The sequence below is a fragment of the Tauraco erythrolophus genome, chromosome 1, assembly GCF_009769465.1.
Source record: "Tauraco erythrolophus isolate bTauEry1 chromosome 1, bTauEry1.pri, whole genome shotgun sequence".
Lineage (NCBI taxonomy): Eukaryota > Metazoa > Chordata > Aves > Musophagiformes > Musophagidae > Tauraco > Tauraco erythrolophus.
In genome coordinates, this window is record NC_141465.1 from 36,338,379 (window position 1) to 36,360,427 (window position 22,049).

Consider the following 22,049-nt stretch of genomic DNA (forward strand, 5'->3'; position numbering starts at 1 on the left):
TGATTCACAAATCCACTTTTAGCAAACTTCAGTAAAAATGCCAAGTATGGAAAGCTGAAAAGTATATATGGAGATAGCTCATAATCTAGAAACCAGTATGTACAGTCTTTGTTTTTCTTCCCACTCTTTCACTATTACATGGAGTAAAGGAAACATTAAAATTCATCCTCAATGCATTGAAAGCTCCTGCTGCTTTCTATGAGTCAGGCCGGCTGTCTCACCTTTAATGTTTTTTAATTTATTTTTTTATCTTTTCTTCTCTTATCTATCCCAGTCAATAATAATTGATTTCCAGAATAAGAAACCTCAATACCTGAAATAGCACTCCCGGCACATCACAAGCCTTTACCCTCTGTTCAGCCGCAATTAACATCAACTCCTCAGTTACTGCGTGTACCAGTTGTTGTACCCTCCAATACTCTGTCAGCCAATTTTAGCAGCTATCACTCCAGCAGGATGCTGTGTTCTGCTAGGAGCGGGATTTCAGCCCTATCTGAACTCGAATGGCTATGGCTATGTTTTACTGCTTTGATTGCTGCTGTATTTTATAACCAAGGGTCAATCATTGGGCAAAGCAAGCTTTTACAACATATCCGGACATTAATCCCACCCATTTTCCCCATAGCAGTTACTAACTACCTCAGCAATCAAGTGCCTTGATGTTTTAGAAAGTAAAGATATTGCCTGATGTATTCTCAGCTGGTCAGAAAAGGTGGAAGATGGGTGTGCATGCACGTATCAGTTACAGCCGCCTCTTGAGGTGACCAGTATTGCTCTCTTCTCTACCACAAAACTCCTGATGCACCCTCAAGAGTAAGAAGGTTCCTCACCACCATCAGTGAAAACTGAGGTCTGAAGCTTTGCTTCAGCATCAGCACGAGTGTTGGTGCGTTGCACCCCAGGCACAACAGGACTCAACCAGGCTGGCTGGATCTTGCCATTTTGTCCTGACTCTCCCAATACTTCAGGCTTGAGATGTCCTGAGCAGGCATTAGCAGCTCCTCACTGGCAGAGCGTCCCACAGGCTCTCACAGGGCTCCCGTTGCCAGCAGCAGAGATCTGGGTCGGCATCGCACAACATCTCTGTGTGAGACATTTCCCCTGGTGTCCGAAAGGCACCTTAGAAAAGGCCCATGGGAACCGTGTCACTGCAATGCTATTACCATTTAGGAATTAAAGCACTCAAAGGCCGAGACTGCTGGAGTAAGGCTGAAGGCTTAATTAACTCCTGGCACCTACGCCTTTCAGAAGAGTCTTTAATTAGATGATGACATGCTATTTTTCCAGCATGGTCCTCACCTTGCAGAACACGTGGGGCCTTCCCGACTAACCAGAGCCAGGGAGAGCGGCTGTCAGCAGCCCCTCACTGTCCACAGCCTCCGCTGCCTTCAACCCCTGCCTCTTCCTGGCAGCACAAGGCAAGACAGCGAGAACAAACCATTGAAAGGCCATCCTGCCTGACGTGTTCCTCACTTTCTAGGCCACCAGCCTCAAGGCTGATCTGCAGATGTGCACATCCCCTGTGCCTGTAATGGACGGCAACAGAAATTGTTCCTGAGAATACAGGATGCTGTGGGTGGTCATAGGGGGTGGAAAACAGCATTTCCAGCAAGGCACTCACAAGGACAGGAGACTTTTGACCTTGATGTCCCAGTGCGTCAGACCTCATCTGCGAAATAGCACTTTCTTGCTCCTCCAGAGTTTTGCCATTAGGTCTCCAGAAGACCCTTAGAGCTTCTGCATCCCAAACCCAGAGGCTCTGTGGCTATTTCTTCTTCAGCGGTGCAAGGGAGCTGAGCTCCAGTGCTGGCCAGGGAAGCTGCCCTGCTCCACACCACCACTGGCCCCCACAGCCTGCAGCTGCCCTGTTAACACCAGCGGCCTCCAGACAAATCAGCCCCACCACTCAACGTTACTCCTGGCTTTGAGAAGTTGAGCCGGACCTGACTGCAATGAGGCATTTTATTTCCACAGCAGGTTCAAAGCCTTCGCCATAGTTAATCAAAGGCACACAGGGAGGCTTTCTGCCCCCAACCATGGCTGCAGAAGAGCTTCTCAACCAGGGAACACCATCACCTACATGTCCTGATGGACACAGGAGTCTTGGGGAAAATCGTGGCATGGGATCGTGTCCTTGAAGGCTGTATCACACCAGGGTCAAGGGGATGTTGTGTTCTCGGACCCACCACTCAAATAGCCTTCTCTGCATAGGGGCTGCCGGGCATATGTGGAAGGGCAGGATGATGAAGAGGTGTTTGGAGGCATGGGAAGGTAAAAGTGGCAAATTTTGTAATTCAAGGTCCGAGCTTTGACCTAACAGCAGGAACAATACAGCCTGATAGTTGGCAGGAAATTTGGCACAACCTGAAGGAAAAAACCCTCTGCTCTGTTTAAAGCTAGCTTAAGCTGGTACAGTTCAAAAAGCAGTGTTCTTTTATACCATTCAAAGACCTCCTCAAATCTGGGCTGTTTTCTGCCTAAATCTTGCATCCCTAAATTTGCAGTTATAATCCTGCAGCAATACTGCATTGTGAGATACCTTTTGCTCTCTGTTCACATACGTTATTGCTCTATTTCTGAACAGTGCAATTAGGTCTCCAGAGCTTGCTTGCTTTATCGAAAAAAGCACAGGTATTAAACAGGAGTAGATAACTATTCCAGCTCACAAGTCAAATCAGACAATTGAAGTGGTAGGATGAGCCTTAAAATTAGCCCACTTCACGCCTGAATAGAGTTCATATCTCACTGGGAACTAACTGTCCTTTTTCTTCTTTCTCTTCCTTTTTTTTTCCCTTGCTGCTGTTTGGTTTGGAAGGTGATCTTCAGTAAATATTGCAACTCCAAAGATATCATGGACCTCTTCTGCATTGCAACAGGGTTACCAAGGTAGGTCTCGCTTTTCATTCGTGACATTCAGTTCACTTTTGTTCCTTTACTTCTGGGGACCATGTAAAGACAGGCCCTAACTGATTCATTTACCTGCTATTCAGGCTCCTCTGTCATTCCAGTCTGCTAGAAGAAGAAACCAGGGCAAGCCAGAGAGCACCAGCTGGAAAAGTGCACGAAGCTCTGGCAGGCATTGAGCCACCTCAGTGCCAGCTGCGCCTGAGGAACAGAGTGGAATAGAGTAGAAGAGAAGAGATATAGTCTAAAAAAATGAAAGCAAGTACAGAAGCCCAGCCTTGAGTGCACATGGGTTGCGTGCACCTACCAGTTATAACTCAGCACTACATTTTTTGCCCGTATTGAGTAAAATGCAACCATACGTTTAGAATCTGGTTTTTAGGGAAAAATTTGAGGCCAATGAGATGCATTGCCACTAGGTGATAAGCTTTGTATTCAGATGCAGTAAAATGTAATCCCAGGTATGAGATAGTCAAACGAAAAGTACTCCAGCAAAACAATTTTATAGAACATTAATATCCCCAAATCCATTGCCCAGACCAAGAATTTCCTAATTTATGTCGTCCTCCAAAGTCCACGCATCTCTTCTGCTGTAATTTCCTGTTTCTCTTACCTTCATCCTACAGCATCTAACTTAAATCTCTGTGTTGAGAGGGATCCAGGAGCAGGTGTGTTGGGGTGGCAGAAGCCGGCCCGTGGTGGAGGGTGGTGTGGTGTAGCATCCAGCCACTTTAGCACCGCCTGTCCAGGGCAGTGGTGCAGAGGAAGGGAAGTCCCTTAGTCACATCTAGAAGGGGACATATGCTGTCTGCATATGGACCTTGCGCAGCGTGGGCCAGATGCACAACAGCATGCAATAAACCAGTCTTTGCTTTTGTATATACAGGTTGACAATACAGAAGAATCACAGAAAAAAAGAAGCCATTCCTTTAATCATGGGTTTATTGTATGATTCCAGCTCTGAGGATTGAAAGATAAAATTGTCTATATTGACTCAGAATTTGCATAAGCTGCTGGACAGAATTAACGCCCTTTGCTGTTTATGCTGGCTATTTCCTCCCATTTGACGTTAGAAAGGTTAATAACTCTCATTTGCCTATGATGTCAAATACTTCCATTCCATGACCCAGGAAACTTTGTTTAGCAGTTTTAGTGATTCATGATCAGGGTGTTCATCGCTTATTTAGTATTTTATTTTCATTAAAAGACTTCCAAAGAACTGTGCATTTCCACCAGGCTCCTGGAGCCAAAGTAAACCTCCAAGGTTTGCATCTGAGCCTATGAGACCACACCTAGCATAGTATAAAAAAAAAAAAAAGGCCCCATATTCAGCAAGACATTTGTTTAGTTCGGGTTTTTTTGGTAAAAAAGTAACTAAATAATTTCAAGACATTCATAGCACTGGTAGTCATTTGTATAGTATGAGTCAATACATAGCTACCGAGTCAATGTATCACAAAACATAGCTTTTTAATAGAAATTATTAGTTGATGAGTCAATAGAATACATGAGCTAGCAGGGAGCAAAGTCTGCTCTGAGGTCGAAGATGATCACACCTAACATTTCACCAGAAACATCTCTTGTAATTGAAAAGGGTGAAGCATCAAGTCTACCCTGTCCTGTGCTTTGACCCTTCCTGCACCAAGGTAGAATGGGTCTGAGACAGTGCCAGGCCAGGCCAGGAGTACTGCAGGAGAGAAGATGGCTATGCACTCTATGCAGCAGCCCAGAATTTCAGCCAGCGTTTCCAGGTCAGATAAACCTCTTTGAAACATGCTTTTCAGGAACACAACGATCTCCCTTTTGACTGCAGACAATTGTATGGTATCCATTGATCCAACCATGCCTGCAAACTCAGAGAGGTAAGCCTTGCTGCAACCGGCTCTTCAAAAATAGGGTCAAGCCCAAGGGAAGGCGTGGTGGTTGCCTGCAGATGCCTGTTGTGTGTAGCGGGAGGTGAGCAACTCCCTGGAGGGAGGGAGATGACAGTAAGAATTGCATGCTGGCTTATAACACTAATGCCTGCTGGTTTTGAAGATTTTTTATTTGTTATCAAAGTAGGAGAAATTGTCTGAGGAAAAAATACTGCTTTTAAGTATTTAACGTAGAACATCTGTTCCCATTCCACCCTGTTTGCTGTCAAAGTTCCCAGCTTCTTTGTTTCACCACTCCTTTATTGCTCTGCTAGGACACAACCACGACATTATTTGCAAAGCAAAGTCAAAGTCTTTGATGAGGTTAGGTCTCTTCCATGCTGGCTTTGGCCCTTCCCACCTCCAAATCCCTTTCTCTTTTTCTCCTTGGCTTCCTGTTGCTTGTTCATCCTGGCACTTTTCGCTTCACTCTGACTGCTTGCAGTTGCTCCTTCTGCTGTTAGTTGCTTCATTGCATATTTCATCATTACTCTCATTACTCTCTCATCATTACTCTCACTGGCATTACTCTCACTGACACCATGTGGTGGGGCCCCAACAGTTGTGAGGGATCTACTGCACAGGACAATGCGGGAACACTGAGCAATAGGATGATCCCCACCGCTGGACATCCCTTCTGACCTACAAAATTTCCTCACCGACTCAGGCCACAAGCTGTCAAGTCTTGCCAAAGAGGAGACGTTTTTACCATGTCCGTTGTGTGATCATACAGCACAAGAAAGATCTCTTTGTCTCTGGTTCAGTAGTAAATCGGAGGGTCATGCATTCATAAAAAGCACCTTCTGCATATTTAAACTGACAGGTTTTAAGAGAGCTTAGAATATATTCAGATGCTTCTTCCTACTTCTCAGGGAGTACAGATGTGAAATACAAACTGCTTTCTGAGTGTTGCTAACATCAGCCCTCTCTGGCTTTTCTAGGTCTCCATACAAAGTGATACCTGTTGCCACTGGGCAGCTCTCAGGTAAAATGAACCTTTTGAACTGAATTTACTAAAGCTGGATTTGTGAACATTTGCACATGGAAATTACGTGGCTGTGATGCAAGAAAGAAAGATGACAGTGTCATGGTTGTAGCTACAGCACAATAAGAAGTGTTTGATCACAGTGTTCTGGAGCAAAGCTAAAAAAAATGTCCCCAGATTTCAAAGTATTTGAGGATGAGGTGGAATGGCTGGGGTCCAGGGGACTTTCACAGTGCTTAGCTTTGGTCTGACTCAGCACCACTAATGTCCTCGGGAAAGTCTCACATGGAGCAGTGTTTTTTTCAGGTAACGCAGACAGTGTTTAAAAGCCTGTCCTGCAGTGTTTTGTTAAACTTGTTCACCTCTCAGCAAAGCTTAGGAAATCTGAGCACAACATTTGAACCCCATGTTATTTCCAAATGACTGAGGAGAAAGCATAATTTCTGTTGGGGGCATGGTAGCTCTAAGTGTAATAAATATTTAAATACACCTGACAAGATTAAAGAAGGCCTGGATGAAAGAACACATCTGGAACACATTCCTCAGCACACAGCACTGTTGTACTCCCCAGGCAGGACTGACGTGGCGTTTGTACCTGTTCCCTTTGCCTGCAGTGGCCTACTACTCAGGCCAGTAGCTCTCAGACACTGGAGCAGAGCATTTGCTTGGGGCAATTCCTGTAAAACATCTGGCTCACAGTCTCTCTCATCTGTGCAACTGCAGTATCTCCTGCCGCTCACTCCGAGGCAGCCTGGGCAAGAGCCCTAGTCTGTGCACTGTGGAGCTATAGAGAGATGCTGGCCATCAAGGCAGGGGCTGCAGGAAGACAGAATCATAGAATCATAGAATCATAGAATGGTCTGGGTTGGAAGGGCCCTTAAACATCATCTAGTTCCAACTCCCCTGCCATGGGCAGGGACAGCTTCCACTAGATCAGATTGCTCAAAGCCCCATCCAATCTGGCCTTGAACACTTCCAGGGTTGGGGCAACCACAGCTTTTCTGAAGATGTCAGCTGGGGACACAGTTTGGAGCAGTAAAATAGGAAGATAGGAGAGACAAGGGGCAAAAGGTTAAGATTATCTTGGAAACCTAGAGTGCACAGAAAGAACAAGAGGGAGCCAGAAAGTCTGGTGCTGGAAAAAGTAGTTTGCAGTAATGGGTGAGGCTCTTGGGATAGAGGCAAGGCAGTTTTGCTGGTCCCACATTGTCTTCTTGCTAATGCTAGTTGCAGGTCCCACCTCTTCTTCTTGCTTAGGCTTCTCTGTTTCACAAGAAAACATGGTGTCTCACAGCACTGTCTTTTTTTAGATAGGGAGGTGCAGGGAACTGAAGCCATTCTCTGAGGTACCCATGTCCAGTGCAGCAGAAACATCTGTAGGAAAAGGGCACAGCAAGGCAGTGTAGGAGGATGAGGGGGACGGAGAGGCAACAGAGAATAAGAAGAACACAGAAGCTAGGAAACAGGGAAGAACTTTATCACAGTAAGATATGTTAAAACCCATAAACAGGTCCCATGTCAGTGATTGCCGCTGTTGCCAGAAGGAGGTAGTCAAAGCCGGGGGATGCATGTGACTGCTCAGGGAAAAGAAGCTGTCTCCTAAACTATTTCCTTGTTGTAACAAACTCTGCTGGAGCAGCATCACTCTTCTGGTCCAGGAGTTTGCTATTTGCGCTATCAGATCAGAAAAAGAGGGGTCTTAACTGGAGCATGTGTCTCTGTGTACCAGCTGGCATGGGTAATCAATAGTCATTTGCCCCAAGATGGAGGAAGAACCGCAAATGGAGCCAATGGAGCTCTGTCGGGGGAAGCCACTGTGTTATACCAGCTGGGAAGCTGATCGAAGGGCTTTCCAGAAAAATCTGTCTTTTTTTTTTCCTAACATGAAGCTAACCATATCTTTTTATAAGACCATGTATGACTTTTCGCACACTCCCAGGGCCCTCATTTTTCAACCCAGCTGACAGCATACGGCTCTGCTTTGTGCAGAGCGGAGCTCACTGTGTCAGCAAGGTCTCTCTTCCCTCCCTGCATTTCATAAAGCAAGGATTTCCAAAGATCTAAGCTGAAAATGGCAAGACAAATTCTGGTAGTAGGTTGCCAAAGCATAAGACATAGTCTGCTATGGAAAGAGGAGGAAAGTTGAACTGAGTGTGATGGAACTAATGTTGCTTGGTATCTGTTTCTCTTTCACATGAGTTGTCATTAATCTTAAGCATTCCTGACATTTTGCTGAGAGTAGGAAGAATAAACAGAGTGGGAAATTGTTCCTTTTCATTAAAAGAAAGAAATCAGCTCCGTTCTAGTCTTCACTTCTTAAACAACTCTGCCTGCATGATTCTGCTTCCCAAAGCAACTCCTCCAAACACATGCCAAAAAAGGGATCACCCCAATTTTCACAGCTGTGGGAGGTAATGCACCTCTTTTCAGCAGTCTCCCAGGCAGCTGGAAAAGAGTGCTGCATGCTTCAGCGGAACAAAGACTGCAAAAGGTGGGACTGAAAAATACGATCCTTTGGGAGGAAAATATAAGCAGTGGCTTTTATCCAACGGAGAAGATATCCACTGGAGTCCTGCTAAGAAACTGTTCTTCATTTCCTGGCCATAGTCATGGGAGAGGGTTGGAATTAAGAAAAAGTTATTATTCTAGTGAGCGTCCGTTGGACGCAGCGGTGATTGCCGTATCACCGCGGGGTCAGGGTGGGCTGTCTGCAAGGCAAAGGCGGGGGCCCAGCTGGCCAGCTCTGAGCCTGCAGGGCCGTCACACCACGTACTCACCCTCCTCCTGCAGCCCCTGACCAGCAGGCATGCGGCTATCGGAGCAGAGCATCACATCTGAGCAGAGCATCACGGCCCCAGTGTAAAACCCTTCCTTCTCTCTGGGGTATTTCAAGTCCCAAGCCCATCAAACGGGCATCTTCTCTCTTCCCTACAGCGGAAAGACTCTGGTCTGAGTCCTCGCGGTGGAACAGGCTCGAAACTCACAAACTGATGGCTGTGTTGTGGCTGTAATTAGGTGGGTTCAGGCACTCTGCAATATTGCTGGAGATGCCAATTAAATGAATGAATCCTACTAGCAGCACACTCTTGAGAAAGAAAATTGAAGTCTTTTGCGTTTCTGACAGTGCAGAGAAAGGAGCTATTGTGGAGCTTGAGTGAGACTGATTCACTATGGACCTAAACAGGGTGGAAACATGCGCAGGGGCTTTCCTACCGCTCCAAAGTTAGGGCAGCAAAGCATGCAGGTGGCTGAATGAGCCCTTAAAGACCTCACCAGAGGTGTGACCTGAAAGAGCGTGATGTGTGCCAAGCTCAGCCCCAGCTCTCTCTGCACCTCTGTCTCCAGCTTCTTCTGGTGAGTCCTTCAACACAAGCATCCCCTCATCCCTGGGGAAACAGGCAAAGAAACTCGAAGAGAGCAGTGCTCTATGGGGACAGAGGCCAGCATGCAGGGAGAGCTCACTACCTGCCACTCCTTGTTCACAGCCTCAGTGCTGGGAAGCCCCACCAGCGTCAGAGCTGCTGTGGCCAGGCTAAGGCTGTAAGTAAGCAGTGCCTTCACCTCCCACTTCACTTGCCCATCAGTTATTTGCCTTTTCAAAGAACAAGCTATCCAGAATTTGCACAGAGAACCCACGGTCTCTCCCCAGCGATACTGGCTTGCAGCAGGAGACCTAGCTCGACCATACCTGAGTCGGTGCCAGCCCTGCCTTGCCCGCTGCTGAGCCCACCCACAACGCCTATGGCTGCACCAGAGGTCTCCAGGGACTGTTTTTTTCCCCTGAGTGATTAAATACACAAAATCTTGTGCACATTGCTATTAGTAAAGTGACAGAAGCTTGTCACCGTGTCTCAGTCTTCTTATTCTGGGATCTCTTTCTTCTCCTTTTGGAGGCATATTCACGCTTGCAGCTGAGGCAAGAATGAAAAGGCAGAGACTGTGAGAGAAAAAACCCTCCTGCCTGCTGCTCCTTACACGCATCCCACATGGATGCGTGCATCGGGGTGGGGGCAACTGCTCGACTGCTTCAGGATTACTCACATAAGCAGAGACTTGCATGCAGAAGCCCAAATTAACCTGAGCTGTCAGGCGAATCTGGCGCTCGATATGACGTGATTCACGGATGTGGGCTTGGACTCGAAGCACACCCCTTCCTGAGGCTTTTGTCCACCTGGCTGTTTGTTTTTGAAATTCCTCTGACGGCCTAGATCCAAACAAGCCAGAGAAAGGGAAATACAGACAGAAGCCCGAGCCAGAGGTACAGGCACAGGTGAGAAAAAGACTGTGTGGTAGGAATTCGCCAGCCTGATATTGGCAGGGAAAGGCAGATGCCCACAGCCTGGCTTGGCCAACAGCAGAAAAGACGGGGGGAAACCAACCCACCCCTACAACTCCATGCACTCCCTGCTTGCACCTCATCGAAGCTGGCACGATGGCGAGGGGAGCCAGGGAGGGCGGGAGGAGGGAGGTGGCTCCCTGGCCGTGATCCCAGCATGTAAGACAGGAGAGGAAGAGTCACTGCCAAGCAGGGCAGTGTGAAGCAGAGGGTTCATGGCAGCGGGTTATAAGCCATCTGTGTCAGTGCAGGCCTAACCTGAGCTGCCCCAGCATGTACCTAGTCCCCATCTGGCAGGGAAGGTGAGCGCCAGCCCTCCCATGAGGCTGCAGCAGGAGCCGCAGGAAAAAGTACTGCTGCCATATTGCCCCTCACTTGCTTTCTGCCCAGATCTGCTGGAGACGGAGCTGCTGGGAGGGAGGGAGGGAGGTAGGGCAAAATGGCAACTTGCTCTGTGATGCCCTGGCTAAGCTCCCTGCTGAGCTCAGCAGGGGCCAGCAGGCGAGGAGCCAAAGTCCCTGTGTCCGCAGTGAGCGCGGGAATGAGCCGTGGGAAGCCTGGGGAGGCCTGAGCTGGCCTGTCCCCTGCCCATTATTACGCTATTGCAGCATCTTCTGGAGGGGGGGTTTCTAATTGTCATTTGTCAGCTCTAAAACACCCTGCATATTGGGCAAAAATCTGACCTGCTGAACACGTGCGTTTGCAAACATTGCACATTCATGGTGCCAGCAGAGAGGTGAGCTCAGAAGAGGGTTGCTGCTAGCTTTTGGGTTACTGCAGGCAGGAGCTGCTGACCCTTGGCGAGGTGCACAGATTGCATCTGCCCATGCTACATGCAGTAGGATTTCCTTTTCCCAGAGGGAATCGCAGCAAAACAAACAATTGAGGGAAACGGTAGCTGTGTGTACCAGGGGCATCAGCCTTGCCCACAGGTATTGAAAAAACAGAAGACAGATGGTAACAAAGGGAGCAAAAGGACACCTAGTCTTCCTGTTGTATAAAGGAGTGGGCAAGTGAGACTAAATAATGTTGGCACAATGTCTCATTTTCTTCAGAGATCAGAGGTTAGCAGAGTTCTTCCCCTCGGAAAAGAACAGGGCAAAGAAATGGATCTTTGTCTCTTTAAGATGAGACGAACTGCCACTCTTAGTCATATATCTTTACTGCACCCTAGGGTTATAAAAACATACATCTTCGTTTTGAAAGTCTTTTATTACATCCATAAACATCAGATTGCAGCTGACTGTTCCCTGGATGAGAATGTCCTAGTACTCCAAGTGAGTTTTGACAAGGGGAGGGAGTGAAAGTAAGATTGTTGGGTTTTTTTACTGGAACGGTGTTTATAGGGAACTTGTCAGTCTCTGGCACGCTACAGCCACTGTCAGAGAGCTGAGCGGCACCGAAGTGAGAGGACACGGGTTTCTCTGCTTATTCTCGCTGTTGGACTCGGGTACCATCCCAGGTGCTGCATACGGTAAGCTTTTCTCCTGTCTTAAATAGGACGCAGCGTGTGCTTTGTTTCAGTGCTTGGGTTTTCAAATGGGTTTTGTGAGAAAATTGAAAAACGAGACTCTCTGAAAAGAACTAATCTCCTCATTTGCTCTGCTAGCCACTCCACTGGGAGTTGGATCACATAAAAAAAAAAAAAAAGACAGAATTAGATCTGAGACTTTCAGAGCACAGAGTGCTTGCTCCAGTTTAGAGACACGGGGGGCAACAGCCAAATTGTTTTGACCAGAAAAGTGAATGCTCTTGATGAGTATTTCTGACATCTCTAATACCTGAGGAACTGCAAATCCTTTCAACAGGTAAAAGAGCTATTATTTAGAAATACGTTGGAAATGCTGGGCTATATTTCTGTCTGATGTGATTTGCCTGGGTGGTTGCACTCACGAGGCACCGTGCTCCCTCAGGCAAGTGCGAGAAGTAGCTTCAGAAATGCCATTGGAGTATTTCTACGTAGGGTATAAATAGGTGTTTTGTAATCTGCAGCGTGTATCTGAGAGCACGCAATATTTCCACTCCTCGAGCATGAGAAACCAAGAGTACATCCACATTGCAGGCATGAGAACGACTGCAGCACAGTGCGATTTAAATTAACTAGTGGGGGAAAGTGGGAGCAATCTCGAAACAGCAGCTCACAGCTCAGCCAAGGTGATTTATGCTTCCCCTGTCTGTGTGAATACAGTGTGGACAGACTGAAAGATGGGAAAACATTGCTGTTGTACTTCTTCCTTCCTTGCTAAAGTGTACTGTCCCTTGAAATCCAGGGTTTTGTTTTAAGGACTTGTTTGCTTTTCTCTGCATTAGTGATTGCAATCCTGTGATGGTCTCGGGAAGGGGCTGAGGCTTCACCAGGCTGACTTTCCCGAGCTGTCTGAAGCACCCGCGCACCGGAGTTGGCAGCAGGAGGCGGGGAGATACCGGCACGCGTGCTCCCAGTGCGGCCACTGCCGCACCAGCTCAGGCAGCAGTGGGACCCCCACGGGATCCCCACGACGGCTCTGTCCAAGTTCTGTTCTCAAGGGAAAAGGGGTTGGGAAATTTGTGCCCTGCATGAAAGGGCAGACCTCAGTCTGCAAGGACAGTCACTTTGGCATCTCATGTTTGTCTGAAGTTTATGCACAGCAGTATGATCCTTATGAATTTGCACTAAAAAATAGATCTCCAGAATAATTTCCCAGTGTAAATCTGAAAGGCAAGCTGGGTTTTCATGTGTTTGAAAGCCGTTGCATTGTTCGTGGGCATTCTGGCACAGTGCGCTGGTGGTGTTGAGGCAGTATTTGTGAGCCAGATCTTTCAAAAGCAGACGGTGATTCTGGGTGTCCCACCCAAGAAATGCGGAAAGGGTCTCCTTTCCAGAGAGTGCTGCCTTAAACAAGCCACCTCTCAGAGACACAGCATGCCCCAAAAAAACTTCTGAGAAAACTTGACTGTAATCTGCAGGCAGAGGAAGGCAGGTGAGACAAGGAGTCATTCTCAAATGCTGATGCTGTTCAAAGGACCAGAACGACTTTTTGGCTAAACACCTCAGTCAGAGCTGGAAGTCTAAGTACGCCGCTTTGCAGGGGGGTTGAGGGTATCTTCTTTCCTCTGATATTTTCTGTTATGTCTCCCTCCTATTTTTTTCAGAGAAAGAAGAATTGTTCCAGAATTTATTGGGACAGATTGCCGAGCAGTTCTCGAGGTAAGAAGCTGAACGTCATTATTAATTTAAAATGCTAGTATTTCTTTTGTCAGCCTGAAGTGAAATTTTCACAAGAGGCAGAGAGGCATTTGAGATCTCTTTCAAATTCCACCCTTCCTGCCAAATTTAGGCCTGGTACACAAGTTATTTCCTGCTGACAGCAATACGGTTCTTAAACCAGAAGCAATTTTGGCGATTATCTTTGATCTAAAAGGAGATCAAGTATTAAATATAAATGTTCTCATTGTGCTCCTGCCCTCTTAGGAAGCAAAAGAAATGCTTCTTCGCTGAACAGTCAAATCACCTGATTTGTTTCATTTTTTTCCTTTATCACCCAAACATGTCTCTCCTCCGAGAGGATTTCTGAACATCTGTATAGCCCTTTAATTTACTCCAGCTGTTCTCAACAAGGCAGATCAATCCCCCCATAGCTCAGCAAATCACCAGCATAGCTCAAAAGGAGAAGGGCTTCAGAGTGTTGCTGCTGTTAGGCGAAGCATTATCAGTTTAACTCTGCTTCCCTAGGGGGTACGATAACAAGTCACTGCGGATAGAGGGGGTGATGAAGTGTTGCAAAGCCACGGTGCCTTCCCAGGGCCCTAACAAAACAATTTGTTGTTAATTTTTCTGCAAATTAAACTTGGGTGCATTTTCTGCCCAAATTTTAGCATTTCCATGGAAAATTTTCTTTTCCTTGTGGCAACTGCTGCTGGGCGGGTCAGTCTTCTGAAAAACGTAGACATTTCTAGCAAAAGTCCTTTGTACCTAGGGTAGGTACGACACTAAGTGTATAACATTAATACATGAGGGTTTTCTTTTCAGGGTTTTTAAAATCAATGAGCTGAAAACGGAAGTAGCTAATCACTTGGCAATGCTGGAGAAAAAGGTTGAATGTGAGTGTCCCTTTCTTCGTATCACAGTGGGAGACGGGTGCCTCAGAAACCCTCCGCTTCGCTGCCCCCATTGTACCCCTGCTCCGTCCTGCTCCTCACAGCCCCTATGCTTTCTCCGGTCACTCATAATTTGGCCAGCGTTGAGCCCAAATGGCAGTGGGGCAGCCGGGATGAGACACAGAGCAGGCTGGAGCCTGTGGTGGCACTGACTGGCGGGGCAAGGCGGGGAGGGACACCGGGCTTTATGGGCATCCTGCACACCCTGGCATGCTGTAATTAATTAAAGGAGGGTACTGCAGCTGCCCTTCTTCTACCTTAAGTAGGGTATTTGCACAGGTCAACCACGTTGTCTTGCAGAGAGACTTTCTCCTTTCAGAAAGGTGTTTACTGCGTATTAAGCAGCCGGGTCGGTCCTTGCCGCTGACCGAGGTCCAGTGCCAGCGCTGAGACCCGACTGTATTTCTGCTAAGCGCCATGTCACACAGCTCGCTCTGCCAGGAAAGGGTCCAGAATGGGGCGAGGGCTTTCCCCACGGCACGCGTGCGTGCCGCCCGTGCAGCACAGACCCGGCGTGAACACCAAAATGTCCGTAAATGGGTGGCGTGGTGTGTGCTGAAATACAGCTGGAGGGGACATCTCGTTATCTCACGAGGCAGTAGTTTCTGGGCTGCAGGCTTGGGGGGTTCACCCCTCTTCAACCATATTGCCTGGCAGACTACTAGACAGCATCCATTTCCTCGCTTGTTCAGTGTCTTAACAGTAACACAACCATATTCAGTTACTGTACAACAACCAAGTTAAGTTCATCTGGTCATAGAGCTCCTTTTCTGTTTTTTTTTGGTGTTGTTTTTTTTTCCCAAGGCAGCATCTGACTTGTTTTTCAGTATATTATGCAGAACACAGACCCCAGAAAGGCAGAGAAGGTCTGTGAATAAGGCACCGTCGCACAGCACTGTTTCGACACCGAAGGCCACATCTTCGCTGATATGCAGCATTTAAGCCATAAGTGGGCAGAGTCTTCCCTGGCATCACAGCTGCAGTGAGCACTTTCTCACTAGAGCTGGCTGGGGAAAAAAAAAAAAGTTTCTGGTTCATGGAAGAAGTTGTTTTCTTGAAATTTCCCCTGACCAGAAGCTACCTTGACCCCGCAGCTGCTCAGTGAGACTGACGCCTTTGTCAGCAGGGAGAGGAAAAAATGTTTTTATTCGAAGCGCAGCTGCAGGGGAACCTCTCCCAGAGGCCACCCCAGCTGCAGGTTCCTGGTGCGGTGGGAGCCCTCCAGCAACATCCATGGCAGGAGGCACCCTGCGGCATGCCTACCCCCAGCACAGACCTCTGCAAGAATCCTGGGTAGCAATCCCTCCCAGTCTGCTTGGCTGCAGTTTACTTGAGGTTCCACTGATTTATTCTTTTGTCCAAAAGGAAAAAAAAAGGAAGGGGAAAAAAAAAAATTAGCTCAGTCACTCTGTGTTTTCTCTGAAACTTCTGACTAATTCCAGTCTTCAGGGCTAAGTGCCATGAACTAGAGCAAATGAGACAAGTATTCCTGTAGGTCTTCCTATCCCCTTGGCAGCCCAGGTGAGCAACTACTCCAGCCGGCCAGGGGCTATTTTCAGCCACTGGTTCTCCCCAGTGACCCCCTGGGACCCCCAGCTGCACCCTGCGCACCTGCACACACGCTGCCTTTAAGCATTGGCAGCAGTGGAGGTTGAAAACAGAAATTCGCACGCCGCTGCTGGCAGGGAAGAGTCGTGCGTTCGCACTCTCCGGCACTTTATTGCTGGTTTAGGGAAGGCAGCATACCCAGTGCTGCCGCGCCGTGCAGGTGAACTGGATTCACTGATTCCCAGACAAGGCTTCTTTCCATAAGTGGATCTCACCGCTGATGGAAATAGCAGCAGATGTAGCAATCTGCTGCCGTTCTGCCTGAGCGCTCGTCATCCCGTCTCCCGCAGCCTCAGCCTGTGGGAAGGAGCTCCCTCGGTTGCCTGTCTACAAGTGCACCCATCTGCTCGAAATTGGGCTTCCCAAATTTGCAACAGAGCCAAATCCATATCATTTTGAAATAATCCCAGGCTTTCATGTTTAAAATTAAAACTGTGAGGGGAAGAGAGCGTCCAACCTCCCTACCAGAGCTGGGCTCCCAGAGGTTGCTTTAAGAGCTGTGTTTCAGTGCTGGATTCAGCCCAAGGATTTCTTTAGACAGCACAGGGTCTTTTCAGAAGGTATTTCTTGCTGCGGAATAATATAATGGGCCCTTAATCAGTGCACATGACAAGGCTATTTATCATTTGTGAGCCAAATGCGAAAAGAATTGTGCTTTTGTTTCGCTTTTTCTCCTACCTCCTTCAGAGATCCCTTTTCCACCACTTTCACATGTGATCTCCACAATCTCTTCCCTTAGGAAATGTGTGTGTGGGGATAAGTGCTCATGACAGCTCCACATCTGCACCTCACATAAGATGTTCTCAGCTTCCTTCCCATTACTGTCTAGAGACCACATCGCAGAGATGTGTTTTCAAGAAGCCAAATCTTTTAACTGATTTTTAAATCCCATCTAAAGCTTCTGAATTCCCCTTGGAAAATACATCCACGCAGGGCAAGCACTGGGAATGCTTTGTCCCATGGCTTGACTTACTCTGCTCCAGCTTTTGCACAGCAGCCCACACATGAATAAGGAAGTTGGCAAAAACCCTTTACAATTTGTAAGCATCTCACATCTACCTTAAGAAAATAATTATGTAAATTCTCTGCTCCCCTGGAGGGATTTTCTAAGAAAACTAAAGAGATGCAATACAAAAAAATGCCCGGGGCTGTCATTTTGCACCATAACTCCTCTTCTCTCTGCTGTTGCCTGCCCCGCTCCCCTGCCAGTCTGGTAACTCTGCTTTGCTCCTACTGCTTCAAATAGTCACTGGCCAGCATTTAGATAGCTTGGCAAATGGGCTACCCACAAACTTCTCCTGGATAAATGCACCGAGGTGGACTACGGCAGAACGTAGCAGCACAGGGCCTGCAGGTCAGCTGCAGCTGATCATTGACAGTTGAACCGAGTACCCAAAAAAGTGAAGCCGGATACCTAGAATGAAGACCTTTAATAAGCAGGATAGCGTCTTGCCTGTATCATCACGTTGTGATCACCCAAAGAAACTGCTTATAACAATGCTAGGCAGAAAAACGTTGATCTGGAAATGGGATTTTTAAGTGGAGGGTGTCCCTGTAATCAGGCATATATCAAAACTCTTTCCCTTTCCTCTCCTAATATGTGGCATTTCGGACTTTGTTCATATACCTATCTGGTTTTCCCTTTTCCCAGTTTCAGCAGCAGTCTTTGTTGTTGCTAGCAGAAAGAAAACAAAACTGAAGTCTCTGCTTATCTACAGAGTTGTGCCCTTCCAAGGCAGTTTTTTATCACTTACATGCTACCCTCCAGATAAGTGTGATTTTGACTATTATTTTCTAAGAAAGTGACTGAACATTGATTGTATGATTGCACATTCCCTAGAGTTCCCTGAACCACAGCTTGTCCGTGCAAACAATGAGTTCAGTAAACAAATGAGCTGTGAAATGATTGCATATGAATGACATGTACTTAATAAATGGTGCTGTATTATGTCCTTGAGCATGCTGATAGTTCAAGGAGAGGGAAAGAAAGGGGAGAATATTCTCATACTTGCGCTTCGTTAGTTTCTCACGGCTATGTGGAATGAAGTGCATTGCTGCATAAACAGACAATCAAACTTTTTGCCTTGTGGCTCTCATAATTACATACAGAAGGGGAATATAGGATTTTTGTGCCGCATGCAGAAACAACCTCTGATTAAAAAATTGATTGACAAAAAGAAGCGACAGATCTTCAATACCTAAAAAAAAAAATGAAATCAATTATTAGAGCAAAACTTTTCAACATTTCCCTCTCTCTCTTGCATTCTCACTTTGGTTTTGCTGTATCTAGTAATGCCTCTCAGAGCTCCTTAATGCTCTGCGTGAACTTTCAAATTAAAACCTTTTATCTTACTGGGATGTGTTTGCCTAGCTGCGTTTATCATCCCATCATGGGAGGGTTTTTTTGCTCAGGATTTCCTTTGATTCGTGTTCTACAGCAGAGAAGTGAAGGCACCAGAACAGCTGACTGCTGCTAACAATCATGGAAAAGCTGAGACGTTATAGCCGTTCTGTGAATTAAAATACTGTAGCTATTATCTAAAATTGGCAGCAGAGAATTCCTATGGGTTTGCAAGATATATCGCTTTGGCAGCACCTGCATGTATGAGAACTGGGGCAGACTGTAAGAGCTTGCTGGCTCACTGGATAACCTCACTGTTAAAGGCCTTTGAAATTTTACACAATTGTGAAACAAGATCCTTCGACTTTTACCATGGTAACAACCCTGTTGTTTTCCTTTGTTGACAGTGGAAGGCTTGAAAGTAGTGGAGATTGAGAAATGCAAGAGCGACATTAAAAAGATGAGGGAGGAAATGGCAGCAAGAAGCAGCAGGTAGGTTCTGCTTTGGACCTAGCCAAAGAAATAAGCATCCAGTTTCAAACCCTAATGCAACATTTCCGCAGAATTGAGTTACCTTCTGGGCTTAGAAGTAAAGGAGCAAGGAAACCAATAACCATTAAGGACAGTGGCTTTAACTTAACATCTGAAGAATTATAGCCATTCATCAGATAAAATAGCTCGGGCCATGGGAATAGAGAAAAAGGTCTCACAACAGAGAGTTATTTTTCACCATACAAAATGGGAATTCTTCATCCAGATTTACTGAGAGAGAGGGAATGGGAAAAGAGCTTCTGCATAGTGCAGTGTTTGGTTGGGAACCAGCTAACGCTCAAATCAGCTCCAATATATTCTGGGAAAATATCAAATAAATATGCAACAGATCCTCTAATTATGATCTCATGCTATTATAAAACATCCATTTCAAATTCAACAAGAAATTGGGAATTTACTTTCTAATTCAAGGGCTCACTGTGATTGTGAAGAGTGGTTTCACTGTAATTAAAACAACAGCAGAAAAAATTGCATTTTGTACGGTACACGGTCTCAGCTGGAAAGCCTGCCCCCTGTGTCACTGAAATGCCCCCCTAGGACAAACAAATCATCACTGGGAGATTATGAATAGTTCTGGGAAGGTGGCTGAAGAGGAATATATCACGTTGCTCAAAGTGTGGGTGCAGGGGATTTTTGTCAGGAAATGCAGCTACTCTATCGTGACAGCCTCTCTCTTTTTTCTTCATTTGGGGTCAAATTCTCTGACCTTTAATCAAAGCTATTTCTTATTGAGGGCAATGGGAGATCTGGTAAAATAATTAGGCTTTGTAATCACTCACTTTTATAAATTTTGCTATCCAGATATGTCAGGAGACAGGTGTGTTAATACATTCCTATGAAGTCTAAGACCAAATTCAGTTGTCATACCAGCATAAATGCAAAGTAGCGTTATCAACCTCAGATCTGCTCCAGATTTATACCAGTAGGATGGATTGCAGTTTGCCCTGAGCCTTGCATCTTTTCTTGTTCAGATGTGTGAGGAATTCTCATTAGGAAAAATCAGAGCTCGGATTGGCAGCAAATGCAAAAACGCGTATGCTGATTTTTGCTGGGCGTGATGTGAATAATGTGTGTGCCTGTGTATGTGTCTTTACCTTTCCTGGACTGTTGTGGGTAGCTGGGAGAGCTGCTTTTACGAGCATAGTGACTCACAGGCAGATAGGGAATTAAAATCTAAGAAAGAAGTTATGGCAACCTCACGGTCATCCAGTTGCCACCACACATCAGGAAGTACAAGATTGTCCCATCAGCAGCCATGACTCATTCCTGTCCCTGACCTTGTCACCTTACAATCTATATTTTGTAGTATAAACAACAATCTGTTAACAAGAAAAATAGGAATGAGGAGTGCTGCATCTGCCCAGTGCAGCCGGCTCCATTTGCTGAGGGCTGTGAGTGGGATATGACAGCCACCAAAAGTCAGAGACCAGCATAGAGCGTGATGCTGGAAATCTGTGGTCAAAATGGGTGCAGTGCTCAGCAGCAGGTAGTGCTGGGCACAGACACCCAAGCAGCTTGCTCTGAGCTTGCACTGCATAGCTGCTTTAGCTGAAGCAAGAGCCCAACTCACTCTGCTCAGCATCACTCTGTTGTATCAATGTGGCAGCTACCTGTCACAGCTCTTCTTGGTTGTCTTGAGCTGAGTCTTGCTCGTTCTAGCTGCACAAAAGCTCCTCCTCCTTGCACAAAATTCTGCCCATGACTATCTGTACCCTAAGGGCTTGAGTCTCAAAGCACCAGCTAGATGTGGCCAGGTTCAGCATATAACCGGGGGTGGGTATGAGTCACTTCTTTTTGATATAAGAGTGAAGAGATGATGCTCCTTGGTAACTGGCCCTTAAGAGGGACCTCATCAGAAGTTCCTGAGGAATGAGCTGTGGTTCCCTATTCCCGAGTGACCATAGCTCTGCAGAAGCCATGCCATTAGCCTGCAGTGACCCCAGTCTAGAGGTGCTTCACCCCAGAACGGCTGAGCAAGTTCTCTCCCACTGGCATGACATGGGAGGGGGACATACTGGGAGCTTGTGCATGCTGGGAGGGGGACAGAGGCATCCCAGGGCAAATGGAAATGGTTTTGCTCCTGTTTAGACTAGTCATCCCTTGTGCAACGTCATTTGCTAGATAGCATGTTACAGTTGCAATTAGAGATCACACCTAAATTTATTTAATATATATAAGTATGTTTGAGTGCATATATTACTTCAACAATATCACAGTGTACACAGCTTTATTCTTGTATATTTACATATTCTTACATCTGCTTTTACGTTACCAAACAGAGTAAGGATGAACAGCTAGGTTTATAAAAGTCATCGCACACAATGAATTGTGCATCTCATCTGCAGAAGAGCAAAGCAGCCCCACTTGCATCCTCTCAGTTTGCTTTTTTTGCTAGTCTGCTTTTTGTGCTTACTACTGGCAGATGCTAATGACATTACAGTGTCATTTAAAATCACGATCGTTTGCAGATACAGTTTTACATTTGTAGAGGTCTGATGCATCCTGTCTCTGGTGTGTTCCCCAGTGCGGTAGAATGAAGGCTTCGATGTCTTACTGCAGCTGGGAATTATGGAATAATTGGCTGACCCTCAGCTAACCCTGGCAGCCAGTTCCAATTAGGGCGAGGAATGCCCCAATCTCACTATTTTTATCCTACTAACACCCCTCACAGTGGAGTTTTGAGGAAACAGCTTTAGAAATGATTAAGACAGCTTTTCACCAACTGAGAATCTCCTTAAATAAGACAGGAAAGGCAGCTGGTTGAAGCCAGCTGACCACCATGAACTATAAGATGACATAACTTTGACAGGATTCAGGCAACACCATCAGAAGTGATAGCAGACATCGATGTTAAGAGGAGGAAAGAAGAGACCCAGATCAATTCCCAACAGAGAAGCACTAAAAAGAGGTGCAATACAGAATATGCAAAATTGTTACAAAAGGGACAAATAAAGTTAATGGAATACTTTGGTTGGCTTCTTTTGGGAGTTTCTTTTAGCTTAATTTGGCAGGAGGCTTTAAAAATGAGAAAGGATAATCCAAGCATTAGGACTACAGGAGTAAATGCAAAATGCAAGCAGATCAACTCAATAATGAGAGTGACTAAAGTACATGTGGCTGACTACCTGGGAAACGTGTTAAATTAAAGTATCACAATTGCCCTGGGTGACACCACAGAGCTCTTCATTTTATTGTGTCCTCCATGGCTGCAAGGTGCTTGCACCACAGGGCAGCAATGTAGATGATCCGCAAAGGCGGTAGGTGTGCACCTCC

General features: G+C 46.4%; 1 protein-coding gene across 4 annotated transcripts in view; it reads left to right on the plus strand.

Moving 5' to 3' along the window:
- The window catches only part of PDE9A (phosphodiesterase 9A), a 50,972-nt gene that overhangs the window by 10,085 nt on the left and 18,838 nt on the right, over positions 1-22,049 (plus strand). Inside the window, exons 2-7 of one of the 4 annotated variants that reach the window (XM_009987206.2) lie at positions 2,816-2,886; positions 4,689-4,766; positions 5,759-5,802; positions 13,271-13,325; positions 14,148-14,218; positions 18,632-18,716. In XM_009987206.2, the coding sequence (XP_009985508.2) occupies positions 2,816-2,886; positions 4,689-4,766; positions 5,759-5,802; positions 13,271-13,325; positions 14,148-14,218; positions 18,632-18,716 (404 nt within the window). The remainder of the gene's footprint in view (positions 1-2,815; positions 2,887-4,688; positions 4,767-5,758; positions 5,803-13,270; positions 13,326-14,147; positions 14,219-18,631; positions 18,717-22,049) is intronic. The other 3 variants (XM_009987214.2, XM_086608333.1, XM_009987223.2) reach the window with 3 other exon arrangements.